This window comes from Chironomus tepperi, unplaced genomic scaffold (genome assembly GCF_022539635.2).
Source record: "Chironomus tepperi strain 1889 unplaced genomic scaffold, CSIRO-AGI_Ctep_v1 contig_85, whole genome shotgun sequence".
In the NCBI taxonomy this organism is placed as follows: Eukaryota; Metazoa; Arthropoda; class Insecta; order Diptera; family Chironomidae; genus Chironomus; species Chironomus tepperi.
The window spans coordinates 5,678,557-5,699,458 of NW_027226207.1; the positions used below are offsets into that span (position 1 = coordinate 5,678,557).

Sequence of the window (20,902 nt, forward strand, 5' to 3'; positions counted from 1 at the left end):
GCAATGATATGTACAATTCTTGGCAATTAACTTTCACTTACACATTTAACGGACAATTTTTATTTGAATTCAAATTCGAATTCGCCTTTCGGTTTTCAATTCGCTCGTTCAGCATAAAGGGCGCGAATTGAAAATCATTCGTTCTTTTTATTCCGAGACGTCGACGAGTACAGACGTAGCAAATTGTCGTGAGTATTTTAGGTTAATTGCCAATGATTAATTAATTAATTTAAATGTTTACTTTTTTAGTAAAAATCACAAACCTTAATTTCACCGAATAAAATATACAATTAAGAGATAAATTAACAACATTTTTTGTACTCATCGACATCATTTTTAGACAATTTGAAAATTGTCAACGTGCTTTCAAGTGGAAATTAAATCATCGTGGTCTTCAACATCTATCATCAACATCTATCATCAACATCATCATCAGCCATAATAAGAACTCATCGTCAGCTACCAAAATCAACATCTGAAGAAAATTTCTGTAAAGATCAGAAATTTATCATCGTCAAAACATCCAGTGAAGCAAAACACGTGGATAATAGAATTGGACGCGTAAAGACAGAGATAAGCTGACGTGAGTAGTAGTGAATTAGTGGTGATTTAATTAACAAGACCAATACTAACAAATTAAAAAGGAAGTTAGAGTGGAGTGAGGTAGTCAGGAATATACCTCCACTTCCGAACAACATCCAATAGCTGTGCAAGGCAGTTAGCGGGTGGAGTGGAATTTCCACGATTAGCACTTTTAACCTAATTTCTCAATTTATTCACTGGATCTTATGGTCAAAGATCCAGTGCACTAAACTAACAAAGCACACAGTGCGTAGTTCATAAAGTCCTCTATAGGAGGCATCTATCATACGAAGTCCTGCAAAAGGCATTTAATTAAATTATTTTCACACGTGTCACAAGTAATAGTGCCGTGTGAGTCATAAGGCATAAAGCGCAGTCGTATCAACCGTCACAGTTAGAACGTTCCCAAAGTCGTCGAACCTAAGACGCATTTCAAGTCGTTTATAATAACGCATTAATTCCGTTTAATTGTTAGTTGATAGCAACTGAGATATTGTAAGTAAATTCGCGAATTCTATCGTAGATATTTCTTCAATTAAAAAGTCCTTAAGACATTTAATAATTAATAATTTTAAATCCACATCCATTACTGTAATACAATGGAAAGCGTTAAATCGTGTGGTACACTTGCCGAATTCTTTCTTAAAAAAAGAATGCTAAGCAAATTTACAGGAAATTTAATCCTGATTGTAGTAGCATAGCTAGCTACATGCTCAAAGCCGCGAAGGTTAAAGAGAACATTAAATGCGGGTCAGATAATGATTGTCATTGGTTCAGCGCACAGGGCGATGAACGTGATAAGTCAGACCTACAGACATATGCCTTATGTGTCTCATGCAATCGTATTTATCATGTACGTTGTACTGGTTTTAACTTCTCAGACATTACTGAAGAAGCTCTTCCGTGGATGTGTAATGTATGTTCGTCTAATCCCATGAACACAGCTGCACAAGCTGTAGTTGATAATGATATCCATCTAGTTCCATTGAAGCAAAGGCTCATGGAATTTTGTAAAACAAAGCTAGTAACTACTGGTGCCATTCCAAAAAAGAGCACAGAAGTAGAACATTCAAAAAAGTTCAAAATCCAGAATCAGAAAAAATTACTGTTTATGAAATTGTAGATGATACTCAATACGATATTGAGCTAGTCTCACGTGAAGAACTGTTAAGAAAATATAAAGAGCTAAAAGCTCGATATGCTGCCGTTGCCAATGAAAATGAAAGCATGCAACGAACTATATATGAGAACCCTCCTATGAATATACCTCATCCTATATTCACTTCTACTGGCATTGCATCTAATGCTAGAGAAAATCTTCCAGCACCTGTCAATCAGCCTATACCTAGCTTGAATGATAATAGGCAGTGTGCAAATCCAATCAAGTCATCAACTTATTCTGATGCAATAATGCAAGCAAATCATCGAGCGATAAGAATCGATGATGAACTTAATCGAAGTAGAGAAATGGGACAAACATTTTTCTCTAATGTAGGAAATAACATTCAGTCTGTTGCTGGCAACAACAATGCCATACCAACAGTTAGTAGAACTAGTATTATTAATGAATCCAATGCTGTAAGCGGTTCAAATAACGCTTCAAGCATAAATGATTGCTTAGCAGGAATCTCCAATCAAGTAACATTACTTTCTTTAGGAGAAATTCGTAAGAGTTTACCAAAAATAGAAATATTTGATGGTAGACCTGAAAAGTGGCTCGCTTTTCAAAGAGCTGTTGAGCGTACTAGACAAGAAGGGCAATATGATGAGGCAATGATGAGACGAATCATTCGCAAGTCATTGTCTGGTCAAGCCCTAGAACGCGTCGATAATATTTTGGATTTAATTAATCCAGACCAAACTATGCAGTATCTTAAAGACAGCTATGGCAATGCTAACGTAGTAGTTGAGGCCGCGAAACTCAAACTACTAAACGCAAAATGTCTAAGCCTCTTACACATGCATCTTGTGTAGAGGTGACGACATATATTGCCAGTTATATGGCTGCTTGTTCATATGCTGGTTTAGTAATTACAGACAGTACGTTAGCAGCTAAAATTCATAATCAACTTGAATCTTATCACCAAGAAGCTTACTATAAATTTTTCTATGATAAACATCCAAACGCAGCCACGCGAATGGAACGTTTGGATGTGCAATTTGATTTCCTTAATCAAATTGCTAAAACCTTACCACTAGGTACCTTCATTAAATCTGAAAATAAAATGACTAAAGCGAAAGGCTTTCAAGTCATGTCGATGAGTTCAGGGCCATCGACATACACGAACACCTCGCAATCATTTAATAATTCGGATTACAAGTATGAAATTCGTGATAAGGAAGTAGCTAGATATTTAGGCTATGATATGGCTAAAGTCAATCAATTGCCAAAGAAATGTGAGCTATGTGGGGCAAGAAACCACTTCACATTGGAATGTAAACAATATCGTAGCATGAAAATGGATGAAAAATTTAATGTGGTACGAACTAAAAATTTATGCCATAATTGTTTATTAACAACTTCTCATTCAGCAAGAGATTGTGATATTAAGTCCGGTTGTGGGTATAAGTTTGATCAGAACGCTAGATGTACAGGAAAACATCACGTGACTTTGCATAGAAATGTCAATTATAGATCATATTCTAATAATTCAAATAGAAAACCACAACGAAGAGCTAGTACTAATAATAATGCAGCAAGAGCACATGATAGAATAGCTCAGCAGCAAAACAACAATCAAAATGTTGCTGGGGTAGCAACTGCTGGTATTCAAACACAAGTTCAGCAGGCGCAGATACCTGCTGTTCCTGGAGCTCATGCAGCAAACCCAGTAGCATTCAGCATTAATTATCCTCATTTATCTGATGAGCATGTTCAACGACCTTATGTCATTAGTACTATTGCATCTCAAACAACCTCTGCATTTGAAGGTTCACAACGGACAGTCAAATTATTTCGCACTATATTCTATGGCCAAAGCAATAAAGCTTTTGGTTTTGCAATCGGTGATTCAGCTGCAGAAATAACTCTCGTAAAAAGAGAATTAATTGACGACTTAGGTATCTCAGGCGTACCTTGTATCATTAATCTGCAATGGACTGATTCTATTATTAAAAGCACTGAAGCTATTAAAGTAAAATTAGAAATTTCGGGCATTCTCGAAAATAGTGAACGTTTAATTTTAGATGAATGTTACGCTATCAGTAATCTTCTGTTGCCACCGCGTTCATTAAACGTGGATATTCTGAAAAAGAAATTCACTCATCTTAAGAATATTCCATTCGCATCATATAAGGATGCAATTCCAACAATGCTTATTGGCTCACGTCATGCATATGTTTTTGAAGCCATAGAATCGGCAATTCAAGATGGCAATAATAAACCAGTTGCTTTAAAAAGTAAACTGGGATACACGATTTATGGAGGCGCGCCAGAATGCTTCCAAGAATCTTACTCGGTTAACAATCATCAGATAATAGAGGAAGATATCCTCAATTCTCAACGAATATCTAATGAAATGTTAGATAAAGTTTATACTCATTCATGCTCAATAGACAGTTTAAACATTACACCTAAAAAAGTACATTATACCAAAGATGAGCTAGAAGCCATTAAGTATTTAGATAAAAATATGAAAGTTTTACCAAATGGATCGATTGAAGTACCATTAATTTGGAATTTAATCCAGGATGAAATTCCTAGATTACCAGATAATTATCCTATGGTTTATCAGCGTCAAATAGCGACTGAAAATAAGCTTAAGAAAAATCCCGATCTATTAAAGGAATTTAATAATAATTTCCTACAATTAGTCAATGAGAATTATGTCCGTCCTGCATCTGAACGTGACTTAAAAGCTCATTGGCCTAATGTTAATTATTTACCTATGACTTTAGTTGTAAATCACAACAAAGTGCCAGTCAAAACTCGAAATGTTTATGACGCTTCAGCCAAATATCGTGGTACGTCACTTAATGATAATTTACTAATGGGTCCAAACCTTTTAGTGGATATGCTTAAGCCTCTAATGAGAATGCGTATGCATAAATACGCATTCACAGCCGATGTGAAAAGCATGTTTCATAGAATTATGATAAGTGAACGTGACCAGCAATGCCAAAGAATTCTCTTTAGACAAAATTTGACAGAACCTATGCAAACATACATAATGACTGTGATGTTGTTTGGTCCCAAATGTAGTCCATTTGCTTCTCAAATGGTCAAAAATAGGACTGCTCAGAAATGGTCAGAAAAGTGCCCTAATGCTGCAGAAGCATTAGAACATTATACGTATATGGACGACATCCTTACAAGTGAACCAACTGTTGAGCAAGCCATAGAAACGGCTAATCAATGCATAGAAATTTTAAATTCAATAAATTGGCATTTAGGGAGCTTTCAAAGCAATAGTATGAAAGTTCTACAAGCATTAAATAAGGATCATGTTAAAGAGGAATTAATTGAAATTATGTCAGAAGAAGAATCGACATATACTACTAAAGTATTAGGAGTTGCATGGAACCCTAAACAAGACGTTTTTGTTTTTAATTTGAACAAAAACGCATTCATTAAACTCGCAACAGATTGTGGATTAAAACCAACCAAACGGGATCAATGTTCAACAATCGCGCGTATCTTTGATGTAATGGGTCTTATTGCACATTGCATTATTAGAGGTAAAATCTTATTACAAAATTCTTGGCGTAATAAGCTGGGTTGGGATGACGAAATCTCAGACTCAGATCATGTCAAATGGCTGCAATGGTTAAAAGACTTAGAAAAAGTCTCTTGTCTTAAAATTCCCAGACTTAGATTTCCTTCTAAAAACTTGTCCGAAGCTGACTTGTTAGAGTTGCACTGTTTCTGTGATGCAGGCAAAGAAGCAATTGCAGCATCAACATATATGGTAGCAACTATTAAGAATTATCGGTATGTTAGCTTCGTAATGGCTAAAGCCAAAGTAGCACCACTGAAAATAAAAACAAAGACAGAAATTTCTGAAATGCCTAGATTGGAGCTTCTTTCGTGTCTTATTGGTACTAGACTTACCCAAACAATTGTAGATCTGCATAAAGACTACAAATTGCTGGTGTATATGTGGTCCGATAGCGAAATAACTCTTAACTGGCTTAAGAATGAAAATATTAAATTGCCTAAATTTGCTATTTCACCTGTCGAAGAAATTCTTGAGCTTACAAATCAAGAACAGTGGAATTATGTTGATAGTAAAAACAATGTTGCAGATTTAGCAACAAAATTTCAAAAGTTTGATTTTGGAGACATTAATTCATCGTGGTTTCAGGGTCCACAGTTTTTGAAATTACCTCCTATACATTGGCCAAAGCAAAAGCTTAGAAAGGCAAATAATAATGACATTCTGGTTGGTAATATTAATTTCGAGGCAGTATTAATAAACACTCCAATTAAGTTACCTCCTGTTAATTGTCCTATAGCTAATGATTTTATTATTGACTTGTTAAGCCCTAGCATTTTGGGTAGTTGGTCAAAATTGAAACGAGCTATAGCTCGCGCATTAAAGTTATATTATGATGCTATGATTCCATTATTAAAGTCAAAGAAATGGAATGATCCTGCTATACGTAAACAAATTATGAATTGTGTAAATTTTAATAATTTGTCACCTTTAGATTTAGAAAGAGCAGAACTCTTTATTATTCGACGTATGCAACGTGAAGTTTATCCAAATGAATATGAGAAATTATCTAAAGGTTTACGCATAACCAATACTGAATTGTTACAATTGAATGTCTTCATGGACAACAATGGGGTTATTAGAATTAGTTCGCGTGTGAACGAACCTTTGAGTACTTATGCTCAGAAATTCGCACCGCTTGCCCCCAGGGAAAGTGCCTTAAGTACACTTTTACTTTTTGATTACCATTATAACCATAATCATTTTGGGCTAGAAGCTCAAGTGGCAGACTTGAGATCTAGAGTATGGATGCCTCAAGCTCGTGCAGCTTTGAAAAAAGTGCAGAGATTATGTAATTATTGTGCATATCGCAATGCTAATCCTACCGAGTATAAAATGTCACCATTGCCTAACGTACGAACCGATGCAAATCTTAAGCCATTCGAAGTAACAGGCTTAGATTGCGCTGGTCCTTTCACTGTATTCGCGAAGAATGGCCATGCAAAGAAAACGTGGATATTAATTTTCATTTGTACTACATCTAGATTTGTACAATTACATGTTCTCGATGATTTATCATCTCTTTCGGTCTTTGAAGCAATTATGACTTTGTGGACTAATCATGGTCCTATTAAACAATTCATTTCCGATAATGGTACAAACTTTATCGGTACAGCTAACATCATTCATGCTGATAGTCGTAAAATTGTTGACTTCTTGAGAAAAACTAAGAACGAAATTGAATCGGAATTAGCAATGAAGACCCATGCAGGGTGGGCCTTCATTCCGGTTCAATCGCCATGGTTTGGCGGGTTTTATGAAAGATTAATTCAATCAGTTAAGAAGTCAATTGCATCATCTATTGAAGACAAAAAAGTATCACGTATTGAATTTAATATCGCTCTTCAAGAGGCGGCCCATAGAATAAATTGTAGGCCTCTCACGCATAATCCAATTAGTGCGGAAGATGAGGAAGTTCTTACTCCTCATCATTTGGCTAAATATCGGAGTGGTTGGCCAATTTTACAGTCCATCCACGGAATGAAAAACATTCCAGATCCTCTGTCTGATAAGAATCATTACAGACGAGGAAGAATACTAGCGGAAGAAATATCCAAGAAATTTACCTTACAATATCTCCCTATTTTAACTAAAAGAACGAAGTGGTTCAAGGATTCAGAGCCTTTAAAGAAAGGTGATTTAGTACTTGTTATTGATCCTAATACGACTAGAAAAGCTTGGGAACGAGCAAGAATAACGAAAGTTTATTACGCTAAAGATGGCAATGGTAGAGTTGCAGACATACTTATGCCAAATGGTACTGAACGCAAAAAGCGCAGTACCAAGCGTCTTGCTAAAATTGAAATTAAGACCTTATGACTAATAGTAATGAAATACCTTAATAAGCTTGCAAGAAGTTTATTAAGTCACCTCTTAAAGAGAAAATTCTTTCTATATGACTTGTGCATGACAAGTCATAATCTTAACATTCTCTTTTACTCTTTTTTCACAGACATAATGGGTGTGAAACCAAGCAATATTCCTCCCAAGTCTGTGCCTATTCAGCGCTTTCCAACTGCGCCTAGTGACCTGTCCTGTTCGTCTCAAATGACTCCTGTAGCATCTTCAGGCGATAGTCTAGCAGCAACGCAATCTGATTATGGATGTCCATATACTATCATGCGCCTCAGCAATATCTCTAGCAGAGTTCCATTAAGAGCAATCCTGCATAAGGTTGCTCCTTTTGCTCCCAATATCATTGGTATTGCTAGATGTGCTGATTACATCAACAAGCGATTAGGACTCTCCGTGTACCTAATCTCAGTCACCAATATAGACTGTGTATTCTTGGAGCATACCTTTATTGACTATCGAGAAGACGGACGTGATCCACAAGCCATGCAGATCGTCGACTACAAGTTTGGACGCGCTCGTATTATGAACACGTCTTATTTATCACGTTTTGAGAATATACCGGCATCAATCGTCATCAAGGGTCTGAAACGACTTAGAACATCGGATAATCAGACATATTATCTAGCTGACGTAATCGGCTTTTTTGAATCACATGGTACTATCACGGCAGCTCGTTTGAACTTTGAGGCTAGACATAAGCGCACTCAAAACACAGGATTCGTCACATTCTTGTCACAAGCCAGCGCTAGAATGATTGCAAAAGAGAACGTATTGACCCACATGGACATGTACAACCAGCCTATCACCACTATTATTTCTGACGGAGTACCAGTACTCGTTCGTCAACATAATGCGTTTTTATTACACGCTGGTCTTACTGCATGGTCGAGAGACATTGAAGAAGCCAATGTCCTCATGTATCATCATGCTGCTCCAATGCGACATCCACATTCTGGTGATCCAGATACTCACGCCAAAGACACAGCTGGCAATTGTGGACTTACAGTCACTGTTAACTGTGCTAATTCATCAGGACTTGAGACAGAAGCCCCTTCAAGCGCTGACTCAACTACATGCGTTCTTGAACTCAAAGGCGCTACAGTTCCATTTGACTTTACTCTGGAAAATAAGTCAGAAGTATTCACGCAGGGTGAAGGTACTTCTGACAATAGTCCAAGTACTTCTGAGACTTCAACAGTTGCAACAATGGCCAGTGATTTGCTTCAACAGCAACCAACACGGGTAGCTCATAATGGCTCAAAGCGCCGTAAGATTGAAGTGGGAGACCTTATCAACAAACCTCCGCAACCGGTTCCTGCAGACACATCATCCGATGGACAAGTGCTAGTCTTATCGGAGTTCGTCAAGCTGGACAGCGAGTAATCATCATCTTCGTGGGCTCCCGAGAATGTCGTTGACTACGACAGCATCTTTACAATTCATTAATAATTTGTTTTAATTTCTTATATTGTGTAACGTAAATTTATCATTTGAAATATACACATCAAGATTTACACATCATTATGTAAAATTGTTTTCGATTTATTTTTGGAACATTAAATTTTATGAATTGTTATTAAGAATTACAATAAATTGCAGGAAATTTATTTACAATTAAGTCTTTAATTAAGCTAAACATTTAGCAATGATATGTACAATTCTTGGCAATTAACTTTCACTTACACATTCAACGGACAATTTTTATTTGAATTCAAATTCGAATTCGCCTTTCGGTTTTCAATTCGCTCGTTCAGCATAAAGGGCGCGAATTGAAAATCATTCGTTCTTTTTATTCCGAGACGTCGACGAGTACAGACGTAGCAAATTGTCGTGAGTATTTTAGGTTAATTGCCAATGATTAATTAATTAATTTAAATGTTTACTTTTTTAGTAAAAATCACAAACCTTAATTTCACCGAATAAAATATACAATTAAGAGATAAATTAACAACATTTTTTGTACTCATCGACAAATATCATCATTTTTAATTTTGGTTTCTTTTCTTAAAAGATACTTTTTTTTTGTTTCTCTGTAAATCTCTTTTACATGTTTTAATATTGGATATATTCTTAAATAAGAAAATATAACATTAACATTGAGCACATGAAGAGGAATAAGAATATATATTTTTTTTGTAAGAATTCTTTGACGAGTTTTGAAGGAGGAATGATTCGAGAAAAAAAATTGTACAACAAAAAAATTGTTGAATTTTAAAGTAAATGAGCCGGCATTGTCGAGTTATAGTCGTTGCTGAGTGACGAGCTTTCGATCGCTTAAGTAATCTGTAAGATTTTTTTACTTTTACTTCTTCTTGTCCAGACTAAAGTTCTAATCGCGATATTGAGTCATGGTTTGGGTAAATAAAGCGCATTCTTAAGGAATTTGTTTTCAAAATTCAAAAATTTAACGGTTTTCTGATTTTTGAAATGATTTTGAAGATTTTCATAGTTTGATACCCCTTTTGAAAATTAATTTTACCCTTGGATAGTTCAAATCTTTAGACTCATACTTTCACACCCTTTAATGAAGTTTTTAAGAACTTTGGTTTTAATAGATCTTCTGCAAAATTGTAGTTGAAAATGCTATTATTTTGAAGAATTTCACAGTAAATTCAAAATAAATAGCAAAATTGAGTAGTTTCAGACCCTTTTGGTATACAAATGCATAGTTTCACTTCCCTTAAAAAGCTTTTTAATTCAAATTATTCAACTTAACCATTGCTGATGAGTTCTAAATGTAAATTAATCAAGTATAGACACCTTTACATACAATTAACATCAACAAATGCAATTCCGACAATCCAAAACTTAAATCTTCACAAATTTGATACAAGCATTGTCCCATCCAGCATCCCAGTCATACATTCCGAACAATAAACACCATTATTGTGATTAAAATCTCGCTCAAATAATCATTGCCACATCATCAACCACATCATCAAGGCAAAATTGAATGAGAATTACATTATTGTGTACCTATAATTTTTGTTCCAGCTCCGATTCTGGATTCTCATTTTTTCGGGTGGATATATAGCAAGAATAAAAAATAAGAAGTTTTTTTTTAAGAATAAATATGATTTGAGATGACTTTACAAAAAATAATATTATTATTATTGACTCTTAGACATTTTTTAACTGAAGAAATATTAAAGAATTTCATGGTCGTTTCTGATTGTTCCTTAATATATCCATCTATACAATTTATTTTTTCTTACGTGTTGATACTTTGTGGATGTTTGGGTTGAAAAAAGAGTCTTTAATTTTATATACACAAAAAAAAATTATTTTTTTGTCCCGCAATAAGATGATGATGAAGTCGGGATTAAAAGTCATTCTTATGGAGAGGTTCTTGGTTGATGGACAGGCCGATCTAATGGGTTATAATCTTATATAAAATAAATATCGTCATCCACATGAAAGATCATGAAAATTTCATTAAAAAAGAATACCAAAAATTATCTTCACATTAAAATCTCACAATGTGAGTAGCACAGCACCAAAAGAGTTATAATTTTCTGTTTCCACTCGATTTTTCCTCCTACCGAATTTCAATTAGCACAAGAAATGAGAAATAGAAAGACATGAACAATAAATTAACAATCAATTCTCGTCTGTCGATTGATTTTTTTTTTATTTTTCGTTAAAATTTTTCACTCAATCGAGAAATCGTGGTATTTAAAGTATTCCCTCTTCGTCATGTACGTCTCCGTGTGCATTTTTATATTTATTAATTTTTTGGGACGAGAATTTTGCTGGCTTTTTTTAAAGGAAGTATTAAATATCTATATAAAGAAAAGATGGAATTTTATTGCTATATGGCATAATTAAATACGTTTGTCACAATGATAAAGCATTGAGAGAAGTCATCGGAGTGACAAAAATGATAAAAATCATTTGTGTAGTCAATGCTTGATGGATGATAAGAGGGAATTGTAAGGGGGTTGAGGCTTTGGTTGGGAATTTTTAGTTGTGGGATTATTTACTGCTGATTTTCTGCAAGGCTTCATGTATAAAGGAATAGCTACTGGAAAATCGTTACCGGAAATCCAGAAATTGGAACTTTTCTTTAATTAAAGAACCAATTAACGTTAAAATAACATAATCAATACTAAAAACTAAATTAATTTGAAAAAAATCTTGAAATACGAAAAGATTAGAAGGTTTGAATCCTTGGGGATTCTGATATATAGAGAAACTTTTGATGATCGCGGATTCTTTATTTTTGCAAGATCCTTTTTATTTTGTGTGTATGAATTGAGCATGCTCAATGATAATAATAAATGATATTATAATCAATGAGTCATGATCATGCTCATTTAAGTTATACTCATTTTCTGTTAGGGATAAGAATGCTAACTTAAGGCTTTTAACACTGAATTTATACTCAATGTCCTTCTTGTATCTAAATGTCCTACAAAACAATTGTATGATAATTCAAATATTTGGCTAAAATTCAATTTCTCATTACCCGATCAGCACATAATAAAAAATGTTGCCACCTCGCTTTCGTTCGGGTTATTAGCTTGTCAAAATTAGCTTCATGACGATAGCTTAAATTGAGGCATTCTAGCTATTTGGTTATATTTTGTAAACTTCCTAGTCTATTTAATAATAAATATGATTATTTATTTATCGACAACTACGATTGAGACAAGACTGCACTTAGTATTTGAAATTATCAAGTAGTGATCAACGATAGAGTCAGTGTCAGGAGTCTGAAGATGTTTATAGATCACAATTGACCATAGCACTTAAGTATGAATATTTCAATTTCAACCAACATAGGAAAAATTGAAGATTTTAAAATAATGTTCGAAAGACTCAAAATTTGAAGGTTCGAATCCTTGTAAATGACTATATATTATTATATTCTTTCATATTTGCATTTTTCCAATTTGCCCTGCTTTTTTGGTTCGAAATGATTTAAAGTTTCTTATTATTTTGCAATAAATCCTTTTAAATATGAAGCCACAAGTTCCAACCCCCAAACAAGTTCAAATTCCAATACATATTTTGCACATTGTTTCTGATTGAAATCACAATATCGTTTTGCCAGTTTTCCATGCAAGCACATGCAGAATAAACAGCACACATATGACTGTATGAGTGCCTTCTTTTGGCGATCAGATTCTTATTCTGTGCAAAAACATACGAGATAATTAAAAAATTACATTTTTCCCTTCTTTTATTCATTCTGCTCTGATGATTTTTTGATGAATTCCAAAAAGAATAAATATGTGGTCGAATCAGCTTAATATTTTTGTCACAAGAACTTGATCTAAAATATTTCTTTTTTTGTCTCTAAAATTGACATTCATAAGTATAAGAATATTAAGTAGAATTTTTAAATTCCATGTTCTGTTGGACGTCAAATTATAAATTTTTAATTTGCTAATTTTTTTTTTGTTGTTTCCATCACACAAACTAGTTTTATAGCCTGAATATCCATTTTGTATTATTTTTTATCTCATTTTTTACAGCCCAAAGTCAATTTTAGTTAATTTACATATTGATATTTTTTTGATGGAGGATTTCCAAAAGACACGTTTTGTGCTTGATCATATATAGTCAAATATAAAGAGACGAGAATTGAGTTGGAAGTCTTAAGACATTGGAGGTATATTCACACGGTTTAATTATCGCATGGTTCTTAATTACTTGAATTCTATTCTATAATGTGTTGATAATTTATTGGGGGTATGATTGGAATCAATCATGCTAATGGGAGTTTTAACAAATGCTGTTGGGTATTTACATATTAATGAGGTTAATGATAGGGCAATAAGTGATAAATATTTGGTATTTATTCTTAATTGTTACAAAGTTGTTTAGTTCCTATTTTGTTAGATTTGCTAAATTTCAAATTTTAAAAATTAAAAATTCAAATTTCAAAAGTTTAAAAAGATCAAATTTCAAAAATTTAAAAATTCAAATTATTAATAAAATTCAAATTTCAAAAGTTTATAAATTCAAATTTCAAAAATTTAAAAATTCAAAATTTTATAAAAATCCAAATTATAAAAACATAAAAATTCAAATTTCGAAAATTGAAAGATTTAAAAAATTAGAAAAATTTAAAAAATTTAAAATATTAGAAAATTTATAAAAATTTAAAATATAAAAATTAAAAAATTCAAATTTTCAAATTTTCAAAATTCAACATTAAAGGATGTTTGTACAAATTTAAGTTTCTATTATTTGAAATAAATAAAAAAAATTTAAACTTGCAAAAAAATTCTCAAAATTTCAAAAAGTTCAAAATTCCTTCCAATTTTGTAAAATTAAGATTTTTCCCGCCAATTTCTATATAAATCAGTTATTTTCATTACCTCCCATAAAACAACAGCACCACACACTTCGCACAGCAACAAGTAACAATGAGCAAGCAATAATGTCCCTAGTTTCAACACACAGAACAAAAAAAAAATCGTGATTTCTTTCAATAAAGTTAATTAAATAATTAACAACTTTCAAAAACAAGTTTTATTGCCCTTATTTGTCGCAGGAAGCCGAGTCGAGTCAGATGGCAATATATAAAAAAAAAATCACAATTAAAATTTCAACATTGTGATGTGAATACACAACCAGCTTCAATCTACATACAAAAAAAGTGACAAAAAAAACTTAAATAAATTTCAAATTAATTCAGAATTAAAAAATATTCATCGGGTGAATATACAGCGAGAAAAAATAATGGGAGGTGCGAAGCTAAAGTCTTTAACACAAAAAAAAAAAAATCTTAAATTGTACACACGACAAAAAAATAAAAATCTTTTTTTTTGTGTATATACATCAAACAAACGTCCAAGTCCAAAAGTTAAATAATATTAATATTGAAAGCCGCTGTTAATAAAAAAAAATTATTCAAATTTTAAATAAAACTTACAAAAAAAATAAATATATATCTTTTGTATTATCCCATACAAGAATCAGCAAAAAATGAACAACGAGTCGAAAAATCGACGTAAAAAAATGTTTTAAATCCAACAGCGCAAGCAGAAATAATCATCAAATTCCAAAATATTAAGATTTTTTTTTTGTTGCCGAAACTAGATTTAAATATATATATTTTTTTCCATCTAAATATTGTATTACCAATTGTACATGTGAGCATTAAGTAGGAACACAAAAAAGTTATAATAAATAATAGAACAGAGACGGGTTTAGGCGTAAATTGAGCACTTACCATAGGCTCATTAATGAAAAAAATAATAAAATAAATAAATTGAGAATGTGTATCTGAGCTATATATAGGAGATTCTGTTAGTACTGGAACTAGGCCTCCGTGGACGAGAGGTTAGGAAAAAGACTGAATGTTTAGATAATTCTTGGGTTCGATTCCCAAAAGAGGACATTCTGTTGAATCGTGAGAATATTCTGAAGCTGCTGAATATCATTGAACTTGACTCAATGCAGGAATCAAGTCTGTCTAGAACCGGAATCTATGGACCGATTGGTTAGAAAACAGACTGAATTTCCTGAATAAGTAGGGGTTTGATTCCAACCAAATTCCATATTGAAACTAAATTTCATCAAAACTGACTTTAGGGAAGAGTCAAGCCAGTCTAGAACCGGATTTTTCGCGATTCCTACACAGTGGGCCTTCTAATATAGGCTATTCTGCCATATTCAAAATCAAGGATTCTTTGATCGAATAATTAAGAATCAAACCTAATTTTGTGTATGCATGAGTTCGATTCCCATCAGAAGTCCATATTCTCAATCATTACAAAAGACACTGCATTCCATTATTCCAAAGATGCTCACGTCATTAAATACTTTGTATCCAAAATACTCAATTAAAAATGAGTAACTCTCCCTTGACATCATCATCCCGTTCAATGGATTTAAAGAAGGAATTTAAGCTCACAAGAGAATGAATGACTTTGTGTAAAAAATTATTCTTGGTTTTGAGGCTCTTCAGCCCTCCTTAAGAAAATATCACGAAATCAATCTCTTTAAAAATTATTATTGTATCTACTTAACAGCGAGATAGAATTCTTTTATACTTTATTTTCGTTGTTTTTGTTGCTGTTCATCATGCAAAGTACTTTTTTTTGGCGAAAACATAGAAGAAGGAGAAAGAATGGGAATTAGTAGTGGAAAGTCATTGATAGAAAAATTACTAATATTTGTAAATGTGGAATTGGCTGCTGAATATTGGAGTGTAGGAGCTCTAGAGTTGAGAAAGTTCGAATTCTGAAATAACGGATTTTTGAAATTTGAAATTTTTGGATAGATTTCTCAGTTCAAATTAGATTTGAAAAGAAGTTTTTCGATTCAAGTTTTAACGTACTTTTTAAATTCAAATTTGAAAAATTGACAATTTCATGAAAAATTCAAATTCAAAAAGTTCGTTAAAATTCAATTTTCAATTTTAGAACCTAAATCCTTACAAATCATGAAAATAACATCCTAATTACTTACCCAGCCACCCAAATCAACCATCTAATCAGCCAAATAAATTAATATTCACACAAATACAACAAAGAAAGCGAAAGAATCGAAAGAAAATCACATTTGTTGCTGAATGAATTAAATTAAAGTCAATTTGAATTAACGCTCAATCATATTTAGCGAAAGATCACGAGTAGTACTACCGTGACAGGCACTCTTGTTATTGACTTTCATCTATTTAATATTCATATAAATATATTTTCAGGTATTTTTTCAACCAAATTTTAAGACTTAAATGTGATGTGATGTGTGTGTATGGGTCGATTTGTGAAGCACATGAAAATGTACAAAAAAAAAAAATTTGAAATAAAATAAAATAAGAAATAATCAATCAAAAAAAACCTCTTTTCCTTCATTCCAAAAAGTATTTTTTTCCCTCTGTTTCTGAGTAACATTGAAATGTTGTTTTGTTGAACACCAAAAAAAAAAACTTATTTCAATCTTTAAGTCGTCAAATGAAATATCGTTATTAATTTTGTGTTATTCGTAAAAGAAGAAAAAAAAAAAATATTAAAAAAAATGTATAACAACTTTTTTTTGTTCATATTCAGGCATCAAAAGACTCTCGTTCAGTCATATTCATGTATTTATTATATCTCCTTAAATTCCACACACGGGTCTCTTGAATAATTTTTATTTTTTTTTTGTTTGATTGAACATGAGAAATTAATAATAATAATAATTTTTTTTTCTCTCTCCTCCAAATTCTTGATTATTTGTAAGGTGAGCAGCCCGAAAAAAATAAAAAATAATATTATTATTTGATGAATTTTTAAAAAATTGCTAAGAGACTGGATGATTGAATATAATTTTTTTGTTATTTATGAAATCATCTTAATATTCGGTTTAAACAGCTAATGAAGTTTATGATGCGAAAATTCAGGTATGAAGTTGTTTGAATTTGTGCTGAACAATGAGGAAATATTCAGATTTGTTGCAAATTAATTGAGAAATTTTTAAGGATTTTGATGCGAAATTTGTAAATTTGAGATTCTAAAAGTTTGCATCTTTATAGCAAAATAGCCTGAATTTATATAGCATAAGTTCACAACTTTATGGCAAAAGTTTATATTTTTATGGCTTAATTTAGCATCTTTATGGCAAAAATTTGCATTTTTATGGCAACAGTTTGCATTTTTATAACAAAAACTTCCAATTTTAAAGTAAAATTTTGCATCTTTATAGCAAAAAAACCAATTTTAGAAAATAAAGTTTGCTTCTTTATAGCTTTTTTGCATCTTCATAGAAAAAATTTGCATGTTTATAGAAAAAGGATGGATTTTTATAGCATGAGGTTGGATTTTTATAGCAAAAGTTTGCATCTTTATAGCATTTTGCATCTTTATAGCAAAAATTTGAATCTTTTAAGCAAGATTCAAATGTAAAAATTCAAAATTAATCTACTTAAACTTGAAAATGACGCAAAAAATTCAAAAATCAATTCCAAATAACAAAAGACTAGTTCCAATGATCTAATTTGACCGCCTCTTTAAATACCAATTCAATTCACACAAAACAACATCTAATTCGTCATGATCCACGAACCTTAAATTCTAGTCCAATCTTTATAATTCATACGTAAAAAACGTATTCAATTCCAGCACAAATATTCTTCTGAACCCCTTTTTTTTGAGGAACACAAGACACAAGATTCCAGTGAACGTCACGCTTCCATCGATAATAAATGAAATCAAATTGACGGGCATGACAGTTGACTCTTTAATTAAGAGTTTATATTCATCTCTTTTTTATTAGCTCATTTTTGCCTCCTCAAAACTTTTTTTTATTGTTTTTTCTTGTTTTGTGATGTCGAAAAAAAAAGAATCAACTCGACTTTTTGCGGATTTCTTTTATGAATGCTCCCAAAAAAAAGACTTTGTATTTGACGAGACAGAAATAAAAAGTCCAAAAAGAATTTATAATGGAGGACAAAAACTTGTGAGCAGCGCAAAAATTATTATTAATGTTGTAGTGTAGATTTGGACACCAAAAAATTTATCTCGAGCTGTTGGCTGAGACTATTATAATATTAGACATCTTATTTAATAATAACGAGTTTTCTGTGCCTCAACGACACACAAAAAAACGTCGTCGTTGATTCTTTTTATTCCAAACTCCTTTTTATTATTTTTTGGATGAAGAAAATAAATTTATTTGTCATATCTTTTTGAGGTATGGACAACAATGGCACATGGTACAAATGATGTTGCTTGCGGATATGTGGTAGATTTTCTTAATAGAAGCGCATTGGAGTATAGAAAGGATGGGAATATTCAGAAATGTGGAATCTGACAATTTAACGGTCGATAAAAATTTGAAAAGTTGAATTGAATTTCAACTTGGAAATAACTGACGAAAATCTTTTGAAAAGTCAGACTAAACAAATTTGAAAAATAATGGACTAAATAAGTTTGAAAAATAACGGACAAAATAAATTTGAAAAATAACCGTCATTTGAATTTTGAAAACAAAAGCGTGAAAAGGCTAATTTTGTTCTAAAACAGGACTGACGATTCAAAGTGCTTTATTTTAGTGGACTGAAAGACATTAAGACAGACGGACAGACAAACTGACAGAAAGACAAACAGACAGACAGACAGATAGACAATACACATTCAATATCCCCTTAACCTACTCAAAACTGCTCCAAAAGCATAAAAAACAATTTATTACAATATAAGGCAGACAAACAAAAGTGATTTACATGCCCGAGATGACATAAAAGTACCAAAAAAAATTATGTCCAAAATATTTAAATTCCTACGTCAATCGACCATGAGACTCATTATCCTAAATGTGTTGCAAATCTTCAAAACTAAAATCACTCAAAACCTAAAATTAATCATCATTAGATTCAATAAAATGGAATCTGAATGTCAGAGATGAAAATCACGATGTTTTAAGGTATTCCGTACCTGAATGTAATTGTTAAAATTCATAAAAAAAGATACAAAAATGGACATAAATTAGTGTTTACAAACTTAAACAAATCAAAAGATACTTTTAGTGCTTACTTAATTTATTTAATGGAATAACTTGTTTGACTAAGCATTTGTATTGGATTCCCAGTATGTGTTATATAAAATTCAAGATTTATATCTTTTGTAGGATACCGGCGACCTTAGATGTCAAGATAAATTTGCCAAAAAAAATATTAGCGCAGAATTAAATAAGAATTGTGAGGATTAAAAGCTACTTAACGCATGTGTTTAATCGATTCCATAATTCAACTTTATTTACAGTCAATTTTACAAAAATATTCAGGTTGATATGTCCATTAAACGACTTAAAATACTGGATTATCTGCCATATGCAGTGTGTAGAAAATTTTTTGGACTTAAAATTACTTATTTTGGATTATTTTTTAATAATGTGGAAAATTAAGAAACATTTCAGCAATTATTCATTTTGGATTATTAATGTTCAGTCTTTTTAGTGTGTTCTGAGTAGCTTGCTGTTGTTGTTTCATAAGAAACTGGAAGAATTAATTGGATTTTGACTGAGTTTTAAGTCATTTTGCATGAAAAATGATCTTAACGGACTTTTGGGATTTGAATATTGTCGAGGATAATTTTTTAAAAAAGTGAAGTCCAAAATTGATCGTTAAATTCAAATTCAATCTTCAAGTTCAAATTTTGAACTCTTTTGACCTTTAAATTCAAGTAAAATTCAACCGTTAAATTCAAATTCAGCCTTCAAGTTCAAGATTTGAACTCTTTTTGAACTTTAAATTCAAATTCATTTTAACCGTTAAAACGACATTGAAACAAAATTTCAAATTCCAATTAACCGTTAAACATTTAAATTCAATAAATTTCACCACTTCCTTAAAATAATTGAAATTAATTCGAAATCGGATCATCAATTCCAATAAAACTTCAATTCCTCATCATAAAATGTAAAAATTTAAAACCAATAAGTCTCTCATTTTATGTTCACAATATCAATATCAGTTTTGCATAAAAAGAAATCATTTGGAACACAATTTACAATATTTATTCATCAATTTAATTAAAGTGAAAAAAAAATCCAATTCTTATTCATTTTTCTTTCGTTTTTTTTTTTTTGCAGTGAGGAAAAGTAAATGTGACAATAAAGCCAAAGTAATCAATTCTACCTACCGCAATGATCGATCATTCATTCATGGTGAAAATCATCTCGCGAACTCGTGGGTCTTGGGAAATGGTGTGTCTGAAGTCTGTAAGAAAAATAAGTGCAAAAGAAAGAGGTGAAAAAAATGCATGAATTTCAAATGCAATTTAAGGTGAAACAAAAACGAATCAGTTTTCTGTTATTCCTTTTCATCGCGCTATGGCAGTAACACTTAAAGTCAAATGGAATATGCAATAAGGCTTAAATGAATCGCAAGCGTCAGCATTAAAAAAAAGGTATAGAAAAAAATTCTTCATTTCATTTTATGATTAGTAAAGATGTTGTCATGCTTGATCGCTTAAGGCGCATTTATATCCATATATAGCATCTCTCTAACATCCTAATGTCATCTCTCCTCTAAATTGCCACGTTATCTTCACATTTACACAGTTTAAAAAAGAACAAAACGTAAAATTAAAGCTTACGTAATTTTACGTACGTAAAAGTTTTACGTAACCCACTTCGAAAAGTTTTTTGGCTAATATAAGCCGAGGAAGTGACGAATCACAAAGATTTTTATCAAATCCTTTTAAAAAAAGTGGCACACGTTGCTTTACCAAAAAATCTCATCAAAAATCCTCAATTTCAGAGAGAAATGAAATGATAATCTTACAGACGAACAGACAGACAAACATAAATCA

General features: G+C 31.8%; 1 protein-coding gene across 2 annotated transcripts in view; it reads right to left on the bottom strand.

Moving 5' to 3' along the window:
• LOC139086188 (zinc finger protein castor homolog 1-like) overlaps positions 1-20,902 on the bottom strand; it is a 61,122-nt gene that overhangs the window by 22,223 nt on the left and 17,997 nt on the right. For both annotated transcript variants that reach the window (XM_070634557.1, XM_070634555.1), the window contains exon 2: positions 20,231-20,307. In XM_070634557.1, coding sequence (XP_070490658.1) covers positions 20,231-20,246 — 16 coding nt within the window. In that variant the 5' untranslated portion in view covers positions 20,247-20,307. The remainder of the gene's footprint in view (positions 1-20,230; positions 20,308-20,902) is intronic.